Here is an 18,985-nt window from a genome sequence, read left to right as displayed (position 1 = left end):
TTGTTACGATTCCTTTCCCAATTCATGAGGGATGAGGAAATGGAGTCCTGGAGCAACCGGGTGCTCAGCACCCCATTTGGATGAGTCGCGCGCCCCAAAATCTTAGAATAAGAGGAGATGAGAGGCAGGGAAGGGCTGGGGAACATGCAATGCGGCTTTCTGAGAGGGGAGGTGCGCGCTTTCTGCCGCGGATAGCTGCCGCGGCGGACGCGTAGCCATCGGTGCTCACAGCCGCGCGCGCACGGACGAGCGGGGAGTGTCGCCCCTGTGCACGCAGTGGGAAGTGGCCCCGGGAGAGGAGCTGGGGAGCACGCGCGCGCACCCTGCAGTGCGCACGGCAGCAGGGTAGGGTGGGGTGGGGTGGGGTGGGGTGGGGCGGGGGAGAGGGGACCGCTGCCGCAATGCGCGCCTCCGCCGAAGCCCGTGTGCCCAGATGGAGAGAGGGGGCGCCGTGCGCGCGGACTCTGCTTGCGCGCCCCCGCCTGGGGCTATAAAAGCCTCGCCACCTGCTGCCACTAGTGCGTCCAGTTGCCGGGAGAAGTCAGTTCACCTCCTCCAGCGGCAGCTCCTTTGGACATGGACCCTGAGACCTGCCCTTGCCCTACTGGTGAGCCCCCGCCCCCAACCCGCGGCACAGCCCCCCCCCCCGACTTTGCAGAGAACCCCACGCCCTACAGACCGCTCAAGGACATTTGGGGGAAGGGACCCTCCCTGCTTGCCATTTTTAACCTCGTCAAAAGATGGACGTAGCTATATTCCAGAGGGCACTGAGATTCGACACCCCGTCTCCTCCTTAAGGCCTGGCTGCACCCCAGTTTTAGCATATTTAACTCTTCCTGTGGCGTCCCCCCTTTAGGCGGTTCCTGCACCTGCGACGAAGGCTCCTGCAAGTGCGAGGGATGCAAATGCACCTCCTGCAAGAAGAGTGAGTGTGGGCGCCCCCCACCCCACCCCACCCCTGCCCCCAGTGTTCCCTACTGTCGGCGTCTGTCTACGCAAGATGGAGAGACCCGAGGCCTCCTATTATATTGCTTTTGACTCTTACTGGGACAGAACCACCTGGGGAGACCATAAGATACGGTCGCCCCGCCCCCAGCCCCAGTGATTGGTACCCAAGGCCTGGGGCAAGATGTTTTTGTAAATCGTGGGCTTCTCCTGGGGAGCTGGGGTGGAGAACTGCAACCCTGGTTGAAACCCTCACCTCCAAACCTCAGTGCTTGAGGAAGCCAGTGGCGAGGCTGGGGGGCAGCTCTGGAGTTCTGGTCCCTTGGTCCCTCCCAGGCCTTTGAGGATCTCCTCAACTTGACCTTCCTCAGTCTCCCTGGGGAGCAGTGTAATATGCTTGGGGAGTCAGAGGCGGGAGGAATAAGACTAACCCTAAATCCTCCCTCGGATCTCCTGGAACCCTCACACCTGGCCATCTCAACTCCTCCGAGTTTATCCTTCAAGTCCCTTTTCAAGGCCGTTCACCCTATGATGTTTTCTCCTTACGGTGCAGCACTTACCCCACCATCCCAGTGGTGCATCCCCTGCACCCACCGAAGGGGCTGTGGGCTACTTACTGGACACCCCTCTCCCCAGGATGCAACGGACACACCGCAGATGCTGAGTCAGACCCGGCATGAGACTAGGAAGGGGGCAGTGACTAGGCCCTTAGCACCCCTCCTTCTCCCCCTCCCTTATGATGGAGACAGATGCAGGGAGAGGCCATCAGAGGCTCCTGATTTTATCCGCAGGCTGTTGCTCGTGCTGCCCTGCAGAATGTGAGAAATGCGCCAAGGATTGCGTTTGCAAAGGTGGAGAGGGTACGGAGGCCGGGGCTGAGAAGTGCAGCTGCTGCCAGTGAAGACGACGGACTCCTCCGTGTGAACCGGGTGTGAAGTGGGTGTGAAGAGTGCCTGGGTAGCCCAGTGCTACCTCTCCTGTGGTGAGGCTTGGCTGCCAGCCCCTGGCAAGTGAATAAATCCCATGTACGACATAAGCCAAGGACTGGTCTCTTCTTAAGGGGGAAGGAGGTGGGGGTAGGGGGAAACTAATCTGAAGGAACTGTCCCTTTGAAAACTGAAATCCTGAGACATGGCCACTGTTCTGTTTGGGGCTAGGATGGAGCTCTGGGAGGCAGAGTACAGTCCTCCCCACCTTCGAATAACACTTGAGCTTCCTGCTAAGTCAAGCTCAAGTCTGGGACAGAGAGACCAGACCCCATGTTGGTCTCTTGCTCCCACTGGTCAACCTCACATTCTTCATCTGAACAATGGGGTTGGGGGAAATTAAAACCAGGTCCCAGTCCCAAAGCCCTGTGATTCCTGGAATGTTCTAGTTGCTCCTGCAAAGCTGCTTGTTGTCAGAGCCATCAGAGGAGAGAGTCCAGGAGGCCCAGGGGTCTGTCTTGGCAAACTGTCAGCTATGTTTCCAAGGTCACCACCCTGAATAGCCTGCCTCCCAGAAACAGGCTGTTCAGCTCCCTTCAAATCATCTCATTTGGCAGTTTGTGTTCAGCCCCTTTTTCTTCAAGGGCAACTAGGGTAATAAGAGCTTTTATCCACTGTGGTTGTGATCCAGTCCTTGGTGAAAGAGAACATTCAGATCCACCTGGGTTGGCAGAGAAGGGAGAAAAAGAATTCTGGGAGACAAAAGTTTTCCAGCAAGAGGTCACAATGCTGTAAACACATCAATTTTCCTCCAAGTTAGTTTTTCAGGACAGCTCATTCAAAAGCCCACCAGGATTTATTTTTAAGACTTAAGAGGCTGAGTGTAGTAAAACAGAGTGCGAGAAAAGCCAAACCAGTTTTGAAAAGGAACAGCAAAAGGGGTTTGCTCTAACCTGCTAGCATTCCTTGTTCTAATGCTTTAGGAAGTGATGTCAGCTCAGGAGTAGATCCGTTGGACAGAGAAGAGGGTCCCAAAACAGACCCTGTGTAGCTGGGAGTAAGAGATGTCCAAGTTAGTGACGGAAGGATACACTAGTCAGTGAGAAGTGTTGGAACAATTGGCTATCCTTTTGCATATCATGTAAAAAGTATTTTTCAATTGGCTTAAATGCCTAGGAGCAAAATCAAAGCTATAAAAGAATCAGAAGGGGGAAATTGAATGTTTATTACTCTGGGATAGAGACGATTCTTTTAAATGAGACATAAAAGATTGATACATTTGAGATTATCTTGTGCTAAGTCCTTTTAAGTACATTATCTTACTTGATCCTTAAACTCTAAAAGAATGGTATGATGATTATACCCATTTTACAGATGGGGAAATAGAGCTTAGGGTAATCTGCACGAGGTCTATTAAAAGATAAACGGAGGCATATGTGTTTATTTGCGCAAACATTGATCCAAATGAGACCGTCTCCAGTCTGGCAGATCGAAAGGAGCACCAAGGAGCACAAAATGGAAGACTTTCATAGGCAGAAAGGAGCAGGACCGATGAAGTTATAACAACCCCCACTCCAAAAAAAAAAAAAAAAAAAAAAAAAAAAGAAGAAGAAGAAAGAAAGAAAAAGGAAAAAGAAAAAGAACAGGTTCAGGTCACGATCTCAAGATCATTGCTTCTACCTTCCACGTGGCTAGAACATGGTAGAGTCAGGATTTGAACCCAGGCTAATGGACTCAAATCAGACCCTTAAGCTTACTGATGCTTGTTTTCTTGCTTCTGGCTTGCCTTGCATTACAAAAAGCATCAAAACAAACCCAAATCATGTCACACTCATTAGGATGATGTTTCTGTCTGTTGGAGCTGCTATGACAAAATATTACAGACTGAGTAGCATATAAACAACAGAAATTTATTTTTCGTGGTTCTGGAGCCAAGAAGCCCGAGATCAGAGTGCCAGCATGTCCGAGTAAAGGCCTCTTCTGGGTCAAAACTTCCCGTTGCATCCTCCCAGGGCAGAAGGGACTGGGGAGCTCTGTGGGGTCTCTTTCATAAGAGCACTAACCTCATTGAGGAGAGCTCCACCTCCTGACCTAAACCCCTCCCAAAGTCCCCAGGAGACACAAACATTCAGTCCATAGCAGATGACTACTATCGAAAAAACAAGGGGCTTCCCCCTCTCTCTCTGCTTGCCTCTCTGCCTACTTGTGATCTCTGTCAAATAAATAAATTTTTAAAAATATTTAAAAATAAATAAATAATTAAATAATTTAAAAATAAAAAATAAAATAAAAATGGTTAAGATGGTTAACTTTGGGACGCCTGGGTGGCTCAGTGGGTTAAAGCCTCTGCCTTCAGCTCAGGTCATGATCCCAGGGTCCTGGGCTGGAGCCCCACATCGGGCTCTCTGCTCGGCAGGGAGCCTGCTTCCCTTCCTCTCTCTCTGCCAGCCTCTCTGCCTACTTGTGATCTCTGTCAAATAAATAAATAAATACAAATCTTAAAAAAAATAATGACAAGTGTCGGCAAGGATGTGGAGAAACTAGAATCCTCCGGCACCCGTGGCAGAAACGTAAAATGGTGCAGCCACTATGGAAACAGTATGGCGGCTCTTCAGAAAAATTAAAGATAGAATGGTCATAGAACCCAGCAATTCCACCTTTGGGTAATGTCAAAAGAATTGAAAGCAGGGTTTCAAAGAGATATTTGTAGACCCCATGTTCATAGCGCATTATTCACAGTAGCCAAAAGGAGGAAGCAATGTAGGTATCCACTGATAGGTGAATGGATAAACAAAATGTGGTATATACATACAGCGGACTGTTATCTATTCATTGGGGGGCTCAGTCAGTTAAGCTCCTGACTCTTGATTTGGCTCAGATCATGATCTCAGGGTCATGGGATGAGTCCTGCACTGGGTTCCCTGCTCCTTCTCCCTCTGCCTGGTGCTCCTCCTGCTTGTGCGTGCTTTCTCTCTGCCAAATAAAATCTTTATAATAAATGGTTAAGAGGGGTGCCTGGCTGGTTCAGTTGGAAAAGCATGAGACTCTTGATCTCAGGGCAGTGAGTTTGAACCCCCCATTAGGTGTAGAGATTACTAAATATAAATAAACAGACTTTAAAAAATATGGGGCGCCTGGGTGGCTCAGTGGGTTAAAGCCTTCGGCTCAGGTCATGATCTCAGGGTCCTGGGATTGAGCCCCACATGGGGCTCTCTGCTCAGCGGGGAGCCTGCTTCCCCTTCTCTCTCTGCCTGCCTCTCTGCCTACTTGTAATCTCTGTCTGTCAAATAAATAAATTAAAAAAAATCTTTAAAATTAAATAAATAAAAGTTTAAAAAATAAAAAATAAAATAAAAATGGTTAAGGTGGTAAACTTTGGGACGCCTGGGTGGCTCAGTTGGTTGGGCGACTGCCTTCGGCTCAGGACATGATCCCGGAGTCCCAGGATCGAGTCATGCATTAGGCTCCCAGATCCAGGGGAGTCTGCTTCTCCCTCTGACCTTCTCCTCGCTCATGCTCTCTCTCACTGCCTCTCTCTCAAATAAATAAATAAAATCTTTTAAAAAATATATTTAAAAAAAGATGGCAAACTTTATGCTCCGTACATTGCACCACAATTAAAAAAAAATAAGCAAAGCTACATGGCAAAAGAAAACAGTTGCTACATATGTGCGCTAAGAACTGAACTGTATCTACCTCAAATTCATCCGTGGAAGCTCGAACCCCCTACATGACTGTATTTGGAGAGAGGCCAGTAGGGAGGTTGAAGGAGATCACAGGGTGGGACCTTGATATAATAGGATTAGGATTAGTGTCCTCAAGTGAGACAGCTGAGAGCTCTCTTTCAAGATGGTGGCTGCCTACAAACCAGGAAGAGGGCTGGCTCTTGTGGGAAACGAACCCTGGCTGCCTCCTGATCTTGGACTTCGAGCCTCCAGAACTGTGAGAAAACAGATTTCTGTTATCTAAACCACCCAGTGTATGGCATTTTGTCATGGCAGCCTGAGCTGTCAAATACTATGTGTGAGAGAAAGAGAAAACCAACACCGACAATATATGATAGTTATTACAAATTAGTAAGAAATGGACAGCAGGATTTAAAAATTTTCCAAGGATATAGGGGTGCCTGGGTGGTCCACATCCTAGGACCCTGGGCTCAGATCACCGTCCCAGGGTCCTAGGATAGAGCCCCGCATTGGGCTCCCTGATGGCGAGGACTCTGTTTGTCTCCCTCTTCCTCTGCTCCCCGCTCCCAGCTCGTGCTGTCTCTCTCGCACTCTCTTTTTCTCTCTCATGCATGCACTCTCTCTCAAATAAATAAATAAAATCTTTTTTAAAAAACTTCATGTATGTGGGGCGCCTGGGTGGCTCAGTGGGTTGGGCCGCTGTCTTCGGCCATGGTCATGATCCCAGGTCCTGGGTTCGAGCCCCGCATCGGGCTTTCTGCTCGGCAGGGAGCCTGCTTCCTCCTCTCTCTCTGCCTGCCTCTCTGCCTACTTGTGATTTCTCTCTGTCAAATAAATAAATAAAATCTTTAAAAAAAAACAAAAAACAAAAAAACTTCATATATGTATATGGACATTGGGATTTCCCAAAGACAATCAAGGGGATCTTTAGCTTTATTCATACTAACCTTTTACGAAGAGAATGCACTCACTTCTGTTTGGCTAATTTTTACGTATGCAAGTGAATACCACAACTTCCTTTTTTTTTTTTTTTTTCCCCCACTCAACAATCTGCCTTGGAGATATTTGTTAGGACACAGATAGCTAATAACGGCAATAGAGTATATCGTGGAATGATTACATCATAGCTCATTTCAAAATTTTGTTACAGACTAATGGATGGATATTTAGGTGGATTCCATTTCTTCCAACAGGCAGACTGGGGCTTCTCCTCATACATCGAGTTTCTCTTAGTTGTAAGCTGATACAACAAATTGCTGGAGTACAAGGAACAGACTTTTTTTTTTTTTTAAGATTTTTATTATTTATTCGACACAGAGAGAGCACAAGCAGGCAGAGCAGCAGGCGGAGGGAGAGGGAGAAACAGGGTCCCCGCTGAGCAGGGAGCCCAATGTGGGGCTCGATCCCAGGACTCTGGGATCACGACCCGAGCCGAAGGCAGACGCCCAACCACCTGAGCCACCCAGGTGCCCCAGGAACAGACTTTTTAATAGATCTGGCCAAAAGTCCTTCGCTGGGACTGTTCCAACTTGCATTTCACCAGCAACATCTGAGAGTGTTCAATGCTCCATTTCCTCATTAACCCTGTGCATTAACCTTGAATTTTTTTGTCAAGCTGAAGGGAAAAATGGCAGATTTTAAATTACACCTTTCCTTTTAACAGTAAAGCTGAGAACCTTTCCAGTGATTTATTGGCCCTTGGTTTCTGTGGACTACAGATTTATGTCCTTTGTTCTTTTTTCCTGCTTATTTGTTTGTAGTGTTCTTACTGATTTATAGAAGCTATTTATATATATTTTGGACACTGATCCTTTGTTTTCGATCTGCTTTTTTTTTTTTTTTTTTCCCCAGGAAGTTCTCAAAGGTTTTGGGCTTCTGCCGGAATTCTGTTTTCTTGTTTTTTAACCCCTTTTTCAAGATATAGTTTACGTGCTGCAAAATTCACTGATTTTAAGTGTACGATTCAATTATATTAACAAGTTTTCAGAGTTGTGCCACCCTCACAATACATTTTTTAAAATTTATTAATTTTTTTTATTAACATATAATGTATTATTTGCCGCAGGGGTACAGGTCTGTGAATCGTCAGGCTTAACACACTTCACAGCACTCACCATAGCACATACCCTCCCCAATGTCCAGACCACAGTACAGTTTTAAAATATTGTCGTCATTCAGAAGTTCTACTGTGCCCATTTGTAGTTTAATCCTGCTCCCACCACAAACCCTAGGCAACCAATGACCTTCTTTCTGTCTCCAGGAGTTTGCCTTTTCTAGCCATTTCATATAAATGGCGTCCTCCATAGCCTTTTGCATACTTCACTTAGCATCGTGTCTTTGAGATTCATGCCACGTAGCTGCACATCTTAGTCATTCATTCATTCATTCATTTCATCCATTCATTCGTTTGTTTGTTTTTTATTGCTGAATAGGAGTTTCAGTGTATGGATATACCGCGTTATAGTTACCCATTCACTAGCTGGTGGACGTTTGAGTTGTTTGCACTTTTTGGCTATTTCAAATAATGTTCATAAATGGCTGTGAACCTTGGAGCATGAGTCTTTGTATAGACATATATTTTATTTCTCTTGGTTAGATATTTAGGAGTGGAATTGCTGGATTTATTTATTTATTTGAGAGAGAAGGGGGTAGGGTCAGAGGGAGAAGCAAACTCCCTGCCAAGCAGGGAGCCTGATGCGGGACTCGATCCCGGGACTCCAGGATCATGACCTGAGCCAAAGGCAGTCACTTAACCAACTGAGCCACCCAGGCGCCCAGAATTGCTGGATCTTTCTGGAACTTTCTGGAGAAATTGCCAAATTGCTTTCCAAAGTGGCTGTACCATTTTACATCTCCAGTAGCGGTGCATAAGTGTTGCACATTTTCCACGTCCTCACTGGCCCTTTTAGATGCCTGCATTTTGTACTCCAGCCGTTCCTAGTAAGTATAAAGTGGTATTGCATTGTAGTTTCAGTTTGCGATTCTCTTATATTCTAATGATGTTGAACACCCTTTCATAGGCTTAATAGCCATTCTTGTATCTTCTTTGCTGGCAAGTCTATTCAAATATTTTGCCCATCATAAAATGTTTGACTATGGTAAAATATAGATAACATAATGTTGGCCATTAAAAAAAATTTTTTTTAAGATTTTATTTATTTATTTGACAGAGATCACAAGCAGGCAGAGAGAGAGAGGAAGGGAAGCAGGCTCCCTGCTGAGCAGAGAGCCCGATGTGGGGCTCGATCCCAGGACCCTGGGATCATGACTTGAGCTGAAGGCAGAGGCTTTAACTCACTGAGCCACTCAGGTGCCCCTAAAAATTTTTAAGTGTATAGCTTGGTAGCCTTGGATATATTCACTTGGTTGTACAACCATCACCACTATCCATCTCCAGAACTTTTCCATCTTCCCAAACTAAACTCTGTCGCCAGGAAACAGTAACTCCCCACTCTTGTCTTTCTCTGGCTCCTGGAAACCACCATTCTACTTTCTCCATTAATTTACTTACATGAGACTACTCTAGGTGTCTCATGTAAGTGGCTTCATACAATGTTTATTTGTCCTTTCATGTCTCATTTGAGTGTAATGTCTTTAAAGTTCATTCATGTTGTAACACTGGTCAGCATTTCATTCCTTTTGAAGGCTGAATTGCTTGTCCATCGTATGTAGATAATGCACTTTGTTTATCTGTTCATCCGTCAGTGGACATTTGGGCTGTTTCCCAAATAGCTGTTTGGCTATTGTAAATAATGCAGTGAACACAAAGGTGCATGTATCTTTTCGATTTAGTGTTTTCATTTTCCTCTGATAAAGACCCAGAAGTGGAATCGCTGGATTAATTGGTAGTTTTTTTTAAATTTTTTCAGGAAACTCCATATTTTTTCCAGAGTGGCTGCCCCAATTTGCATCTCCACCAACAGGGCTAGAAGGTTTCCCTTTCATGTACCTGTTGGCCATCTTTATGTCTTTGGAAAAAGTGTCCTCTGCCTGCTCTTCAATCAGATTGTCTGGTTCTTAGCTATTGGGTTATGTGAGTTCTTTATATACTTTGAATATTAACCCCTTACCAGATAAATGGTTTGCAGACATTTCTTCCCCAGTTAGTAGGTTGCCTTTTCATTTTGCCGATGGTTTCCTTTGCTGTGCAGAAGCTTTTTAGTTTAATGGAGTCCTGTTTGTTTATTTTTGCTTTTGGTGTCAAATCCAAAAAAAAAAAAAAGTCATCACTAAGACTGATGTCAAGGAGCTTTCTGCCCATGTTTCTTCTAGGAGTCTTACGGTTTCAGGTCTTACATTCAGATCTTTAATCCAGTTTCAGTTATTTTTTTATATATGGTGTGAGATAGTGGTCAGTTTCATTCTTTTGCATGTAGCTATCCGGTTTTCCCAACACCATTTATTGGAGAGACAGTCCTTTCTCCCTTCTATATTCTTGGCTCCTTTGTTATAAATTAATTGACCATGTATGCATGGGTTTATTTCTGGGCTTCCTATTCTGTTCCCTTCATCTATTTGACTATTTTTATGCCAATACCACACTGTTTTGATTATTACAGTTTTATAATATAGTTTGAAATCAGGGAGTATGATGCCTTCTGGTGGCATTCTTTAGAGTTTTCCATTACTCAGCCTTTTAATGAATGATCTTTTCCCTCTTTCCATGGGATTTTGAGCAGACACGGGAGACATACATCTCCACCGAGCTGCCATCTCAACCCGCCCCCTCAAATCGTTTATATTTATGAATGCCTAAAAATCACCAAGCTCTGTGGTAGACACTGAGGAGAGAGGAAAGGAAATTGTCTGGGCCCTTCAAGGAATTCAGAGACCCGTGGGGGAGGGTAAAGCCATCACAAAAATCCAGAGTGGAATCCTGAATGCTTTATATAATTTTTAATTTACATTCAGTTAGTTAATATATAATGTATTATTAGCTTCCGAGGTAGAGGTCAGTGATGCATCCGTCTTATATGACTCGAAGTGCTCATTACATCACCTGCCCTCCTTAATCCCAGATGCTTTAGAAGCTGGAAGAAACTTAAAGACCATGGCACCCAGGCTCTCCTCATTTTAGAGTTCAGGAGGCTGAGGCCCAGGGTGGGTGAGGAAGTACAAGCAGAGGCTCTGGTGGCTTTAAGAAGGGAGAGACTCCACCAGGTTAGGAGATCAGGGAAGAGTCCTCAGAGGGGGAGGCATCTGCAGTCAGTTTTTAGGGATGGAAGGAGGGAGCAAAAATGTGGAGTGGAAGTGTCACATGTGTTTGGAAGAGGGTGTGGGATGCCCTAGTATCCTAGGGTGGAAGTGCTTGGGGACAGAAAAGGGAGGTGGAGGCCAGGTTACTAAGAAGGGAAGGAAGCCAAAGGGTGTTTAGCTGCCCCCTGAATGCAGGCTTTCAAAGCGGACTCTGCATCAGGCAGGTCTCACTCTTCAAGGAGCCTTCTTACTGGCTTCTGGCAAGACTCCATCTTCTCCATTGCTTTGCATTATTAAGCACCCACCACGAGCCAGGCACTGTGCCAGGTGCCAGAGCTAGGACAGGGAGCATAGCAGACACAGCCCACGGCCTAGTGGGGCATCAGAGATTAAACAACAAAAAAAATCACACAGTGCACTAGCTGCTGGTGGAGGCTGTGTGGCAGAGGCCTAAGCGCACAGGCTTGGGGGAAAGACCGCCTGACTGGGCCCTTGACCAGCGAGTGGCTTTCAGCAGTGTTACTCAGCCTCTCTGAGCCTCAGTCTCTCCCTCTGTAAAATAGGTGACGACCGGCCCTATCTTAGGGAACTGTCAGAAGAATCAAGTGAGTTTGCATGTGTACAGCCCTGAGCACCTGGCTCAGGATCGGGAGGACGTAAATACTAGCTGCTCTGTCACTCATGCCCGTCATTGTAATAAGTGCCACAGAGAAGGCATATGTTTGCAGATGACAGAGAGACTCCAATATTTGGGGTCCCAGGAAGGCCTTTCTGAGGAAGTGACCTTACACTGGGACCCAACATATGAAAGGGACAGGGGTGGAGGGAGCATTTTAGGCAAAGAAAGCAGCCCGTGCAAAGTCCTGCAGGCAGAAAGCACTTCCCCCGACCTTCACCGGGGGTAGTCAGACTTTCAAGATGGCCTCCGTGATGCCATGATGCCATACTCCACTGCTCAGGCCCTCCGTGTCCCCTCCCCTTGAGTGTGGCCTGGACCCAATGACTTCTTCTCCCAAATACAACACTGTAAAAGCAACAGGATGTCACTCTGTGTTAAAGTGACCGTGACTTTCATCTGATCACATTTTGCTGTTGACACTCTCTTGCTTGCTCACTGTCGTGTTGTGGAATGCTCTAGGGAGAGGCCCGTGTGGCCCAGAGCCAAGGGAGACCTCTGGCCAATAGCTTATGAGGAACCAAGGCCTCAGCACGGTAGTCCCCAAGGACCCAAACCCTGCTGACGACCCCATGATCATGGAAGCTGATCCTGTCCCAGCTCACCCTGGAGATGACTGTGGCCTTGGCTGATACCCTGCTTGCTTTCGGGGAGGGAACCTGAGCCCTGAGGGCCTACCTAAGCCTTGCCTGCATTCCTGACTCACAGAAACTACGACATAATACCTGTGTGTTGTCTCAGTTGCTCGCTCTGTTAGGCAGCCTTAGATAACAAAGACACCTCCAAAATGAAGGCAGGGTCAGTAGAAAGAGAAGGAAGATCTAAGAGCAGACAGTTGGTACCTGTGACAGAACCCTGGAATCCCAGGATCCCCGACAAGAAGGGACCTAACCTCTTTCTATCCCCCTATCTGATGCTGGAATCACCACCTCTGTTTCTATTGCCGTGGGGACGGGAAACTATCTTCCAGGTGGGTCCATTTCGGTCATGGCCAGCTCTCACTGCAGGAAAGGCCTTTCCCTTCTGGAGCAGAACCTCTACGCCTGCAGCCCCACCCTTGGCCAGGTTCTGCCCTCGGGACCACAGAGGACAAGCCTCATTTCTTCTTCTCAGCATGGCATAAACATGCAAGCGGGGAGTCAGAAAGTCATGGGTTGAAATCCCAGTGCTGCCGTTGACAGCTGTGCCCCGGAGCGGCCATGAACCTCGAGGGTCTTGTCTTATAAAAACCAGGGTCTGCCTTTGAGCTGTGCAGTTTATCCTGAGTTTATCCTGAGATAAACTCAGGATGTCCTTAGTACCAGGCCTGGTGCATAGCAGGTGCTCAGTATTACTGCCCATGGGCCGCCTGGGTGGCTCAGTCAGTTAAGCATCTGACTCTTGATTTTGGCTCAGGTCATGATCTCAGGGTCATGAGATAGCCCCAAGTTGGGTTCCATACGAAGTGTGGAACCTGTTAAAGAGTCTTTGTCTCCCTCTTCTTCTGCCTCTCACTCCACTCCCTGCTCATGTGCTCTCTCAAAAAAAAAATATATATATATTTAAATATATATAGCAAGTGTGTATGTGTGTGTATATATATAAAACATATGTTAATAACATATATAACATACACTATATAATATATAGCATATATATTCTATAATATATATTCTATAACATAATATATATTAATATGTAATTATATCTTCATATATAATATATAACTATACATTAATAGTGCATATGTAACATATATAACATATAGTAATACTGTAGTTATATATGACACACATATATCATCTATAAATAATATATATTTATATATTAATATAATCTATTATATATAAATATATATTATATTATATATATTATAGATGTATAATCCATATACAAATAATATATATTAATAAAATCTATAAATTATATCTATAAATAATATATAATGTTAATATATAATATATTATTTATAGATTATATATTTACATATATATTATATACGTATTCCCCACAACTACTCTGGCAGGTTAGAGATGACTGCAAAGTCACTGAATCCTATCAACAATAGGGCCTTCATTGTTTCCCCTTGAATCTGAGCAGCAGGATGTGGCACCGCTTGACCAACACAACGTGGTGAAACCGAACTGTGCAAGCTTCAGGGCCCAGGATTTGAGAGACACGCAGCTACCATGCTGACCCTCGGTCCTCATGCCTTTGGAGCCCTGAGCTGAACGGAAGGAGCCTCACTGCCCAGAGGCTGCTGTGCTGGAGAGGCCCCATGTGGGAGCTCTGGTCTAGAGCTCTAGCTGAGCTCAGGCCTCCGGCCATCCCTGCCAGGGGGCCAGACCTGTGAGTGAAGCTGACTTAGGCCTATTCACCCGCTGAATGCCTCCAAGTAAACTCGGTCAATGATGCGCAGAACAGAAGAATCAGGCAAAGGAGCCCTGTTGGAATTCCTGCCCCCCAAAACCAGAGCCAGTAAAATGGTGGTTTAAGCTGCTGAGCTTTGGGCCATTTGTCGCATAGTGGTAGACAATCAGAGCATCCATTGTGCAAATATGCAAACGTAACTTTTCGTCCAGAGTGAAACTGTCCACCCCTCTCAAAAGTTGTTCACGAGATGGGGTTTTGAGTTTTAGGACCATTGTGATCAACCGTCTCCTGGACAGTTGAAGCCTGACATGAAGACAACCCTCAGGATAGTCTGGCCCACAGTGCCAGTTTAGGACTTCATCCAGAATGATTTCACTAAAAAGGAAATGATTGACTCACAACGGCTTCAGGGATGGTGGGGTCCAGGTGTTCCAGTGAGGTCGGTCTCCATCTCCTTTGCCATGGCTTTATTTTCAGGCTCTTCTCCTAGAGACAAAAGGCTTTAGAAAGTCAGCCTCACCTCCTCTCAGGTTCAAGTGCAGATGGAAAGAGTAACTTCATTTTCCCAGCATTCCCAGCAAAAGTTTCAGTGATTCTCTTTGGTTCGTGGTTGGGTGAACCAGTCAGAGCCAATCCCTGTGGCCAGAGAGGCGGAATGGCCCAGGTTCCCAGAGACAGGGTCTCCACCATCCAAACCATATGGACCAAGAGTAGGGAGGTGAGATTGTACAAAGGAGAACTAAGTGTACTGCTATGGGAAGGATGAGTGGATGGCTGGACAGAATTATAAACATCCACCTTGGCAGTTAAAAGGAGAGTGAAGGGCGCCTGGGTGGTTCAGTGGGTTAGGCCGCTGCCTTCGGCTCGGGTCATGATCTCAGGGTCCTGGGATCGAGTCCCGCATCGGGCTCTCTGCTCAGCGGGGAGCCTGCTTCCCTCTCTCTCTCTCTCTCTGCCTGCCTCTCCGTCTACTTGTGATCTCTCTCTGTCAAATAAATAAATAAAATCTTAAAAAAAAAAAAAAAAGGAGAGTGAAAATTCACCTCCTTCATTCTAGATAACATACTTCTATTAATGCAAGCTAGGGCCATCCTTGCCTCACACTGATGACTCACATCAGATTAGCAGGGGGTATTTTTCTTCATCTAATACTGCTCGGCTTCATCTCTTTCATCCTCTACCATGCTAGGGATGCAGACATTGGAAGGTCCTTCCTCTCCATCTCCGTTCCAAGCATAGTGAGGCTTTCAGGGGCAAGTCAATGAGCAAGATTAAGGCCAGGTCTAGGTGATTGGCCAACCTTCCCCTCACTGAGTCACAGTGATTCAACGCAGACAGCTAAGGCCTGGAGGCAAATTTTACTCCCAACATGGATGGCTCAGGGAAGCCTGGGTGGCTCTGTGGGTCAAGCCTCTGCCTTTGGCTCAGGTCATATCTCAGGGTCCTGGGATTGAGCCTGCATTGGCTCTCTGCTCAGTGGGGAACCTGCTTCCCTTCCCTTCTCTCTCTGCCCACCTGTGATCTCTCTGTCAAATAAATATAAAAATCTTTAAAAAACAAAAACAAAAACCAACATGGATGGCTCAGACCCAAGGCTAAATTCAAGACTTTCAGGGCAAAAAACAACCCCTATTGTCTCTTCATAGAGTTTCATTGTGTCCCCTGAGTGGACCAGGGACTTCCTGATTAGAAATCAGGACTTTTGAACATAACATGCATGTCTATGTAAATAACAACAACAATGACAAAATCAGCCCACTACCCGAGGAGGAGGAGACCCGTGAGTGCACTAGTCCCCAACGCTGCTGGACACAGTGAGACTTCTGAGACCTTGGCTCTAAAATCAGTTTGCACGTGGCCCTCGAGTTCTAGTACAATTGGATCATTTGACAGGACGAGTAAACAGAGGCTCTGAGGGGCGCTGGCATGCTTCTGCGCCCAGGTCACTCAGCTAGTGAGTGGCAGTGACCGTTAGAATTTAGTCCCTCTGATGGCACAACTCTCCCGCCCTGCTTGCTGTTTTTATTAGCGTGAGCACACAGGTCCCAGGGCAGTGGAAAAAAAGTTTTTTACTTTCATTTTGTAATGGGCCCTTAATGTAAGGTGGGGCTGGGGACGGAGGGGACATTAAGGGGATAACCCCCATTAATTCATCTGACAAATATGCATTAGCACCTACTGCAGACTTGGCCCTGTGCCCGGTCTGGAGCCACATTTTGGGGGCAATGACCGTTCTTGTTTTCAGCAGTGCGCTGGAATGGGGAGGGACGCAGACATGGATCCAAGAATCGCACATGTTCTTACATATTACAGACACGGAAAGTGCCAGGAAGTAAAAGGACAGGATGTTTACCAGCAGGTTCCATGGGCATGACCCAGCACGGGGTTCAGGACGGGTTCCGGAGCAAGTGACGGTTGCTGAGCTATGAAGACATTTCCACAGGACCATACAGTAAATGCTGCGAGAACAGCCTGTCCTTGCCCACCCCCTCACTGAACTCCCTGCCGCGGCACCGGTGTTCCCTAAGCTTCCAGGAAACTTCCAGCAACCGAAGGCTGCTGACTCCTCTGATGACACACTGAGAGCATTCCAAGGATGATGATCTAAGATCTGTTAGCCAGCAGCCAGACACACATGAGCAGGGAAGCAGGGTGTGCTCCCTCGGAGAGAAATTTGGACGCTACCTCCACGCTTTCCCCTCAGCTACATGGGGGAAGAGCTCTTGTGGGCTTTTCCCTTCCAAATGTTCCAGGGTGATGCCAACTTTCCAATGGGCTGCTGCTTCTGCAGGCTGTAATACAACTCCTTCCCCTTCCTCTGCCTAGCAGACACCTTCTCACCCTCCTTACCTCACTGGCCCACCTCCTTCCAGGCTGGACTGGCTTTCCCCTCTCTGCAACCCCTGCCCCTGAAGGCAATCTCCATCCTAGCCAGGACTCTGGTGTCACTTTTCCCTATGCGCCCATGGGGCTGCCCCCTTGACTCTGAGTTTCCTGAGCACCAAGCTTATAGTTTCTTGATCCTTGCTCTCCCTTGCCTGTGATGTCTACCCCTAGATGATCTATCCTCAGCATCTGCTGGACACTTTGAATCACTGGGCTCTGCCATATATTAGCTCTGTGACGTAGGCAAGCTACTTAACCTCTCTGGGCCTCCATTTCCTCCTCTTTAAAATAAGATTAAGGGATAGTCCTTACCTCACAACGTTGTGTTTAAAAACAAAATTCAGGGGCACCTGGATGGTTCAGTCAGTTAAGTGTCTGCTTTTGGCTCTGGTCCTGATCCCGGGGTCCTCGGATCCAGCTCTGAAAACAGGCTCCCTGCTCAGTGGGGAGCCTGCTTCTCCCTCTCCCTCTGCTGCTCCCCCTGCTTGTGCTTTCTCTCGCTCGTTCTCCTGCTGTCAAATAAATAAGTAAAATATTTTTAAAAATAAAAACAAAATGCAACTGAGCACACTTGAAGATATAATTTGCTTTATTTCATGATTCATGAATCAGGTGGCATCCCATCTAACAAGTGGAGGGGAGCTCTGAGGTGTTGTACCTCAGAGTGGAAGTGGAAGGTTTCTGTAGGAAAGAGAGTGGGTCAGGAAGTTATGAGCAAGGAAAAAGGACTGTTTCAGGCAAGGTCACCTTTGCTTAGGTTGAAGGGCAGAGGTCTTACTGAGTGGACTACTTCATCTTCCTTCGGGAAATGGAGAGGAACCCGGGGACAGATGGCCTCTTGGGTGCTGATCAGAAAATTCCTGATTGACTCCTAAGACTTCTATTTCTGAGGGAGGTTGAAACTGCTGTTAGATTAGGTATTAAGCTCACTTTGGTGACTTGACCTAAGTGACACCATTCTGGGCCTATCATTTTCTTTTTAACAGTTACTACAGGATTAAATGAGAGCAGGCAGATAACACATAATCACACACAATCCCCAATAAAGCCCCTTAATGTACACTGGATAGATAACGGTACCCATAACCATCCATCTCCCATGGGCTTACTCTGCTGTTAGAATTATTAAGCCTTGACAGGTACCCAGTGGTTTTTGTAATCTGCACTTCCAGCCGATTTTTCTATCCAAGCAGAGTTCCCCACTCCTTCCCAGCTTACCCCACCTCCCTGTCCCCTCCACAGATGAGTTCAGGCACAGGCCAGGAGGGCGGGAGGTGTGCACGCCAGAGGACGGGGGCAGAGCGCTGGGCACACGGCCCAGCCACCAGGCACGCGGCGTTCCCGCTCTGCACCCGGCCCTGCGTCATGCGAGGTGGCCCGGGGCTCACGGAGGCGACTTCGGGGAACTGGGCGAGCGGCCGTGTGCAGAGCCCCGTGCGCCGCGCGGCCGCGGGTGATTCAGCGCGGGGCGTGTGCAGGCAGCGGCCAGGGGGCGGGCTTTTGCACTCGCCCCGGCTCCTTGTGGCTATAAAGCCGGCCCTCGGGGGTGAGTTTCACCACTGTTCCCTGAAGTCTTTGCTGTTCGTCGTGTTACTGTCCACGGACTCCAGCCGCCGTTTTTTTACGCTATGGATCCCAACTGCTCCTGTGGCACCGGTAAGGAAATTCAGAGTCGTTGATTCCTGTTCCTCGGGGATGGGGATGTTTGTGGGTAGGAATGCTCACCGGGACCTCTCGTATGCATTCCCGGCTGTTGAGCCCACGCATGGTTCTCACTGCCCTTTTTTTTTTTTTTTTTTTTTTTTTTTTTTTTTTTTGCAGGTGGTTCCTGCACGTGCGCTGGCTCCTGCAAATGCAAAGAATGCAAATGCAGTTCCTGCAAGAAGAGTGAGTGGAATCTTTGAGAAGACACTTCTATGCATCTTTACTCTTTATGCCCCGAGGGGAGTTTAAACTGGATGGTTGATAATCCTTTTCTTGGGAGGGAAGGTGCTGCTTCCATAGTGCGCCCAGTTCTTAAAATCTGTGTGCCCAGTATTTAATCTCTGCCGTCTTTCTTCCTCCAGGCTGTTGCTCCTGCTGCCCGGTGGGTTGTGCCAAGTGCGCCCAGGGCTGCATTTGCAAAGGGGCGTCGGACAAGTGCAGCTGCTGTGCCTGATCCCAGGGAGCCTGTTTCCGATGTAAATAGAGCAACGTGTGCAAACCTACAGTGTTTCTTGGTGCTTTTTTGTTTGGGATACAAACCTGACCAGTTTCCTACATTCCTTGTTGTTTATCCTTATAAAATACGTGAATTACATAATAAAAGCTGTTGACTT

The 18,985-nt window shown here is 47.1% G+C and overlaps 1 protein-coding gene and 1 long non-coding RNA gene across 2 annotated transcripts; one reads left to right on the top strand and one right to left on the bottom strand.

Annotated features, from left to right (window-relative positions):
• Positions 1-6,926: 6,926 nt before the first annotated feature.
• LOC125089651 (uncharacterized) lies at positions 6,927-17,025 on the bottom strand. The gene is made up of 3 exons (XR_007124007.1): positions 16,980-17,025; positions 14,181-14,267; positions 6,927-7,172 (listed from the first exon to the last, which is right to left on the bottom strand). It is a non-coding gene; the product is annotated as an uncharacterized LOC125089651 (long non-coding RNA).
• Positions 17,026-18,178: 1,153 nt separating this feature from the next.
• LOC125089722 (metallothionein-1E-like) lies at positions 18,179-18,985 on the top strand. Its single transcript, XM_047712120.1, has 3 exons — positions 18,179-18,323; positions 18,489-18,554; positions 18,734-18,985. Exons 1-3 carry the CDS (start codon positions 18,296-18,298, stop codon positions 18,823-18,825), a joined length of 186 nt encoding a protein of 61 aa, XP_047568076.1. The 5' UTR covers positions 18,179-18,295; the 3' UTR covers positions 18,826-18,985.

This window comes from Lutra lutra, chromosome 17 (assembly GCF_902655055.1).
Source record: "Lutra lutra chromosome 17, mLutLut1.2, whole genome shotgun sequence".
Classification (NCBI taxonomy): domain Eukaryota; kingdom Metazoa; phylum Chordata; class Mammalia; order Carnivora; family Mustelidae; genus Lutra; species Lutra lutra.
Note: the sequence above shows the minus strand (reverse complement) of the source record. Positions and strands in the feature narration are given on the sequence as shown.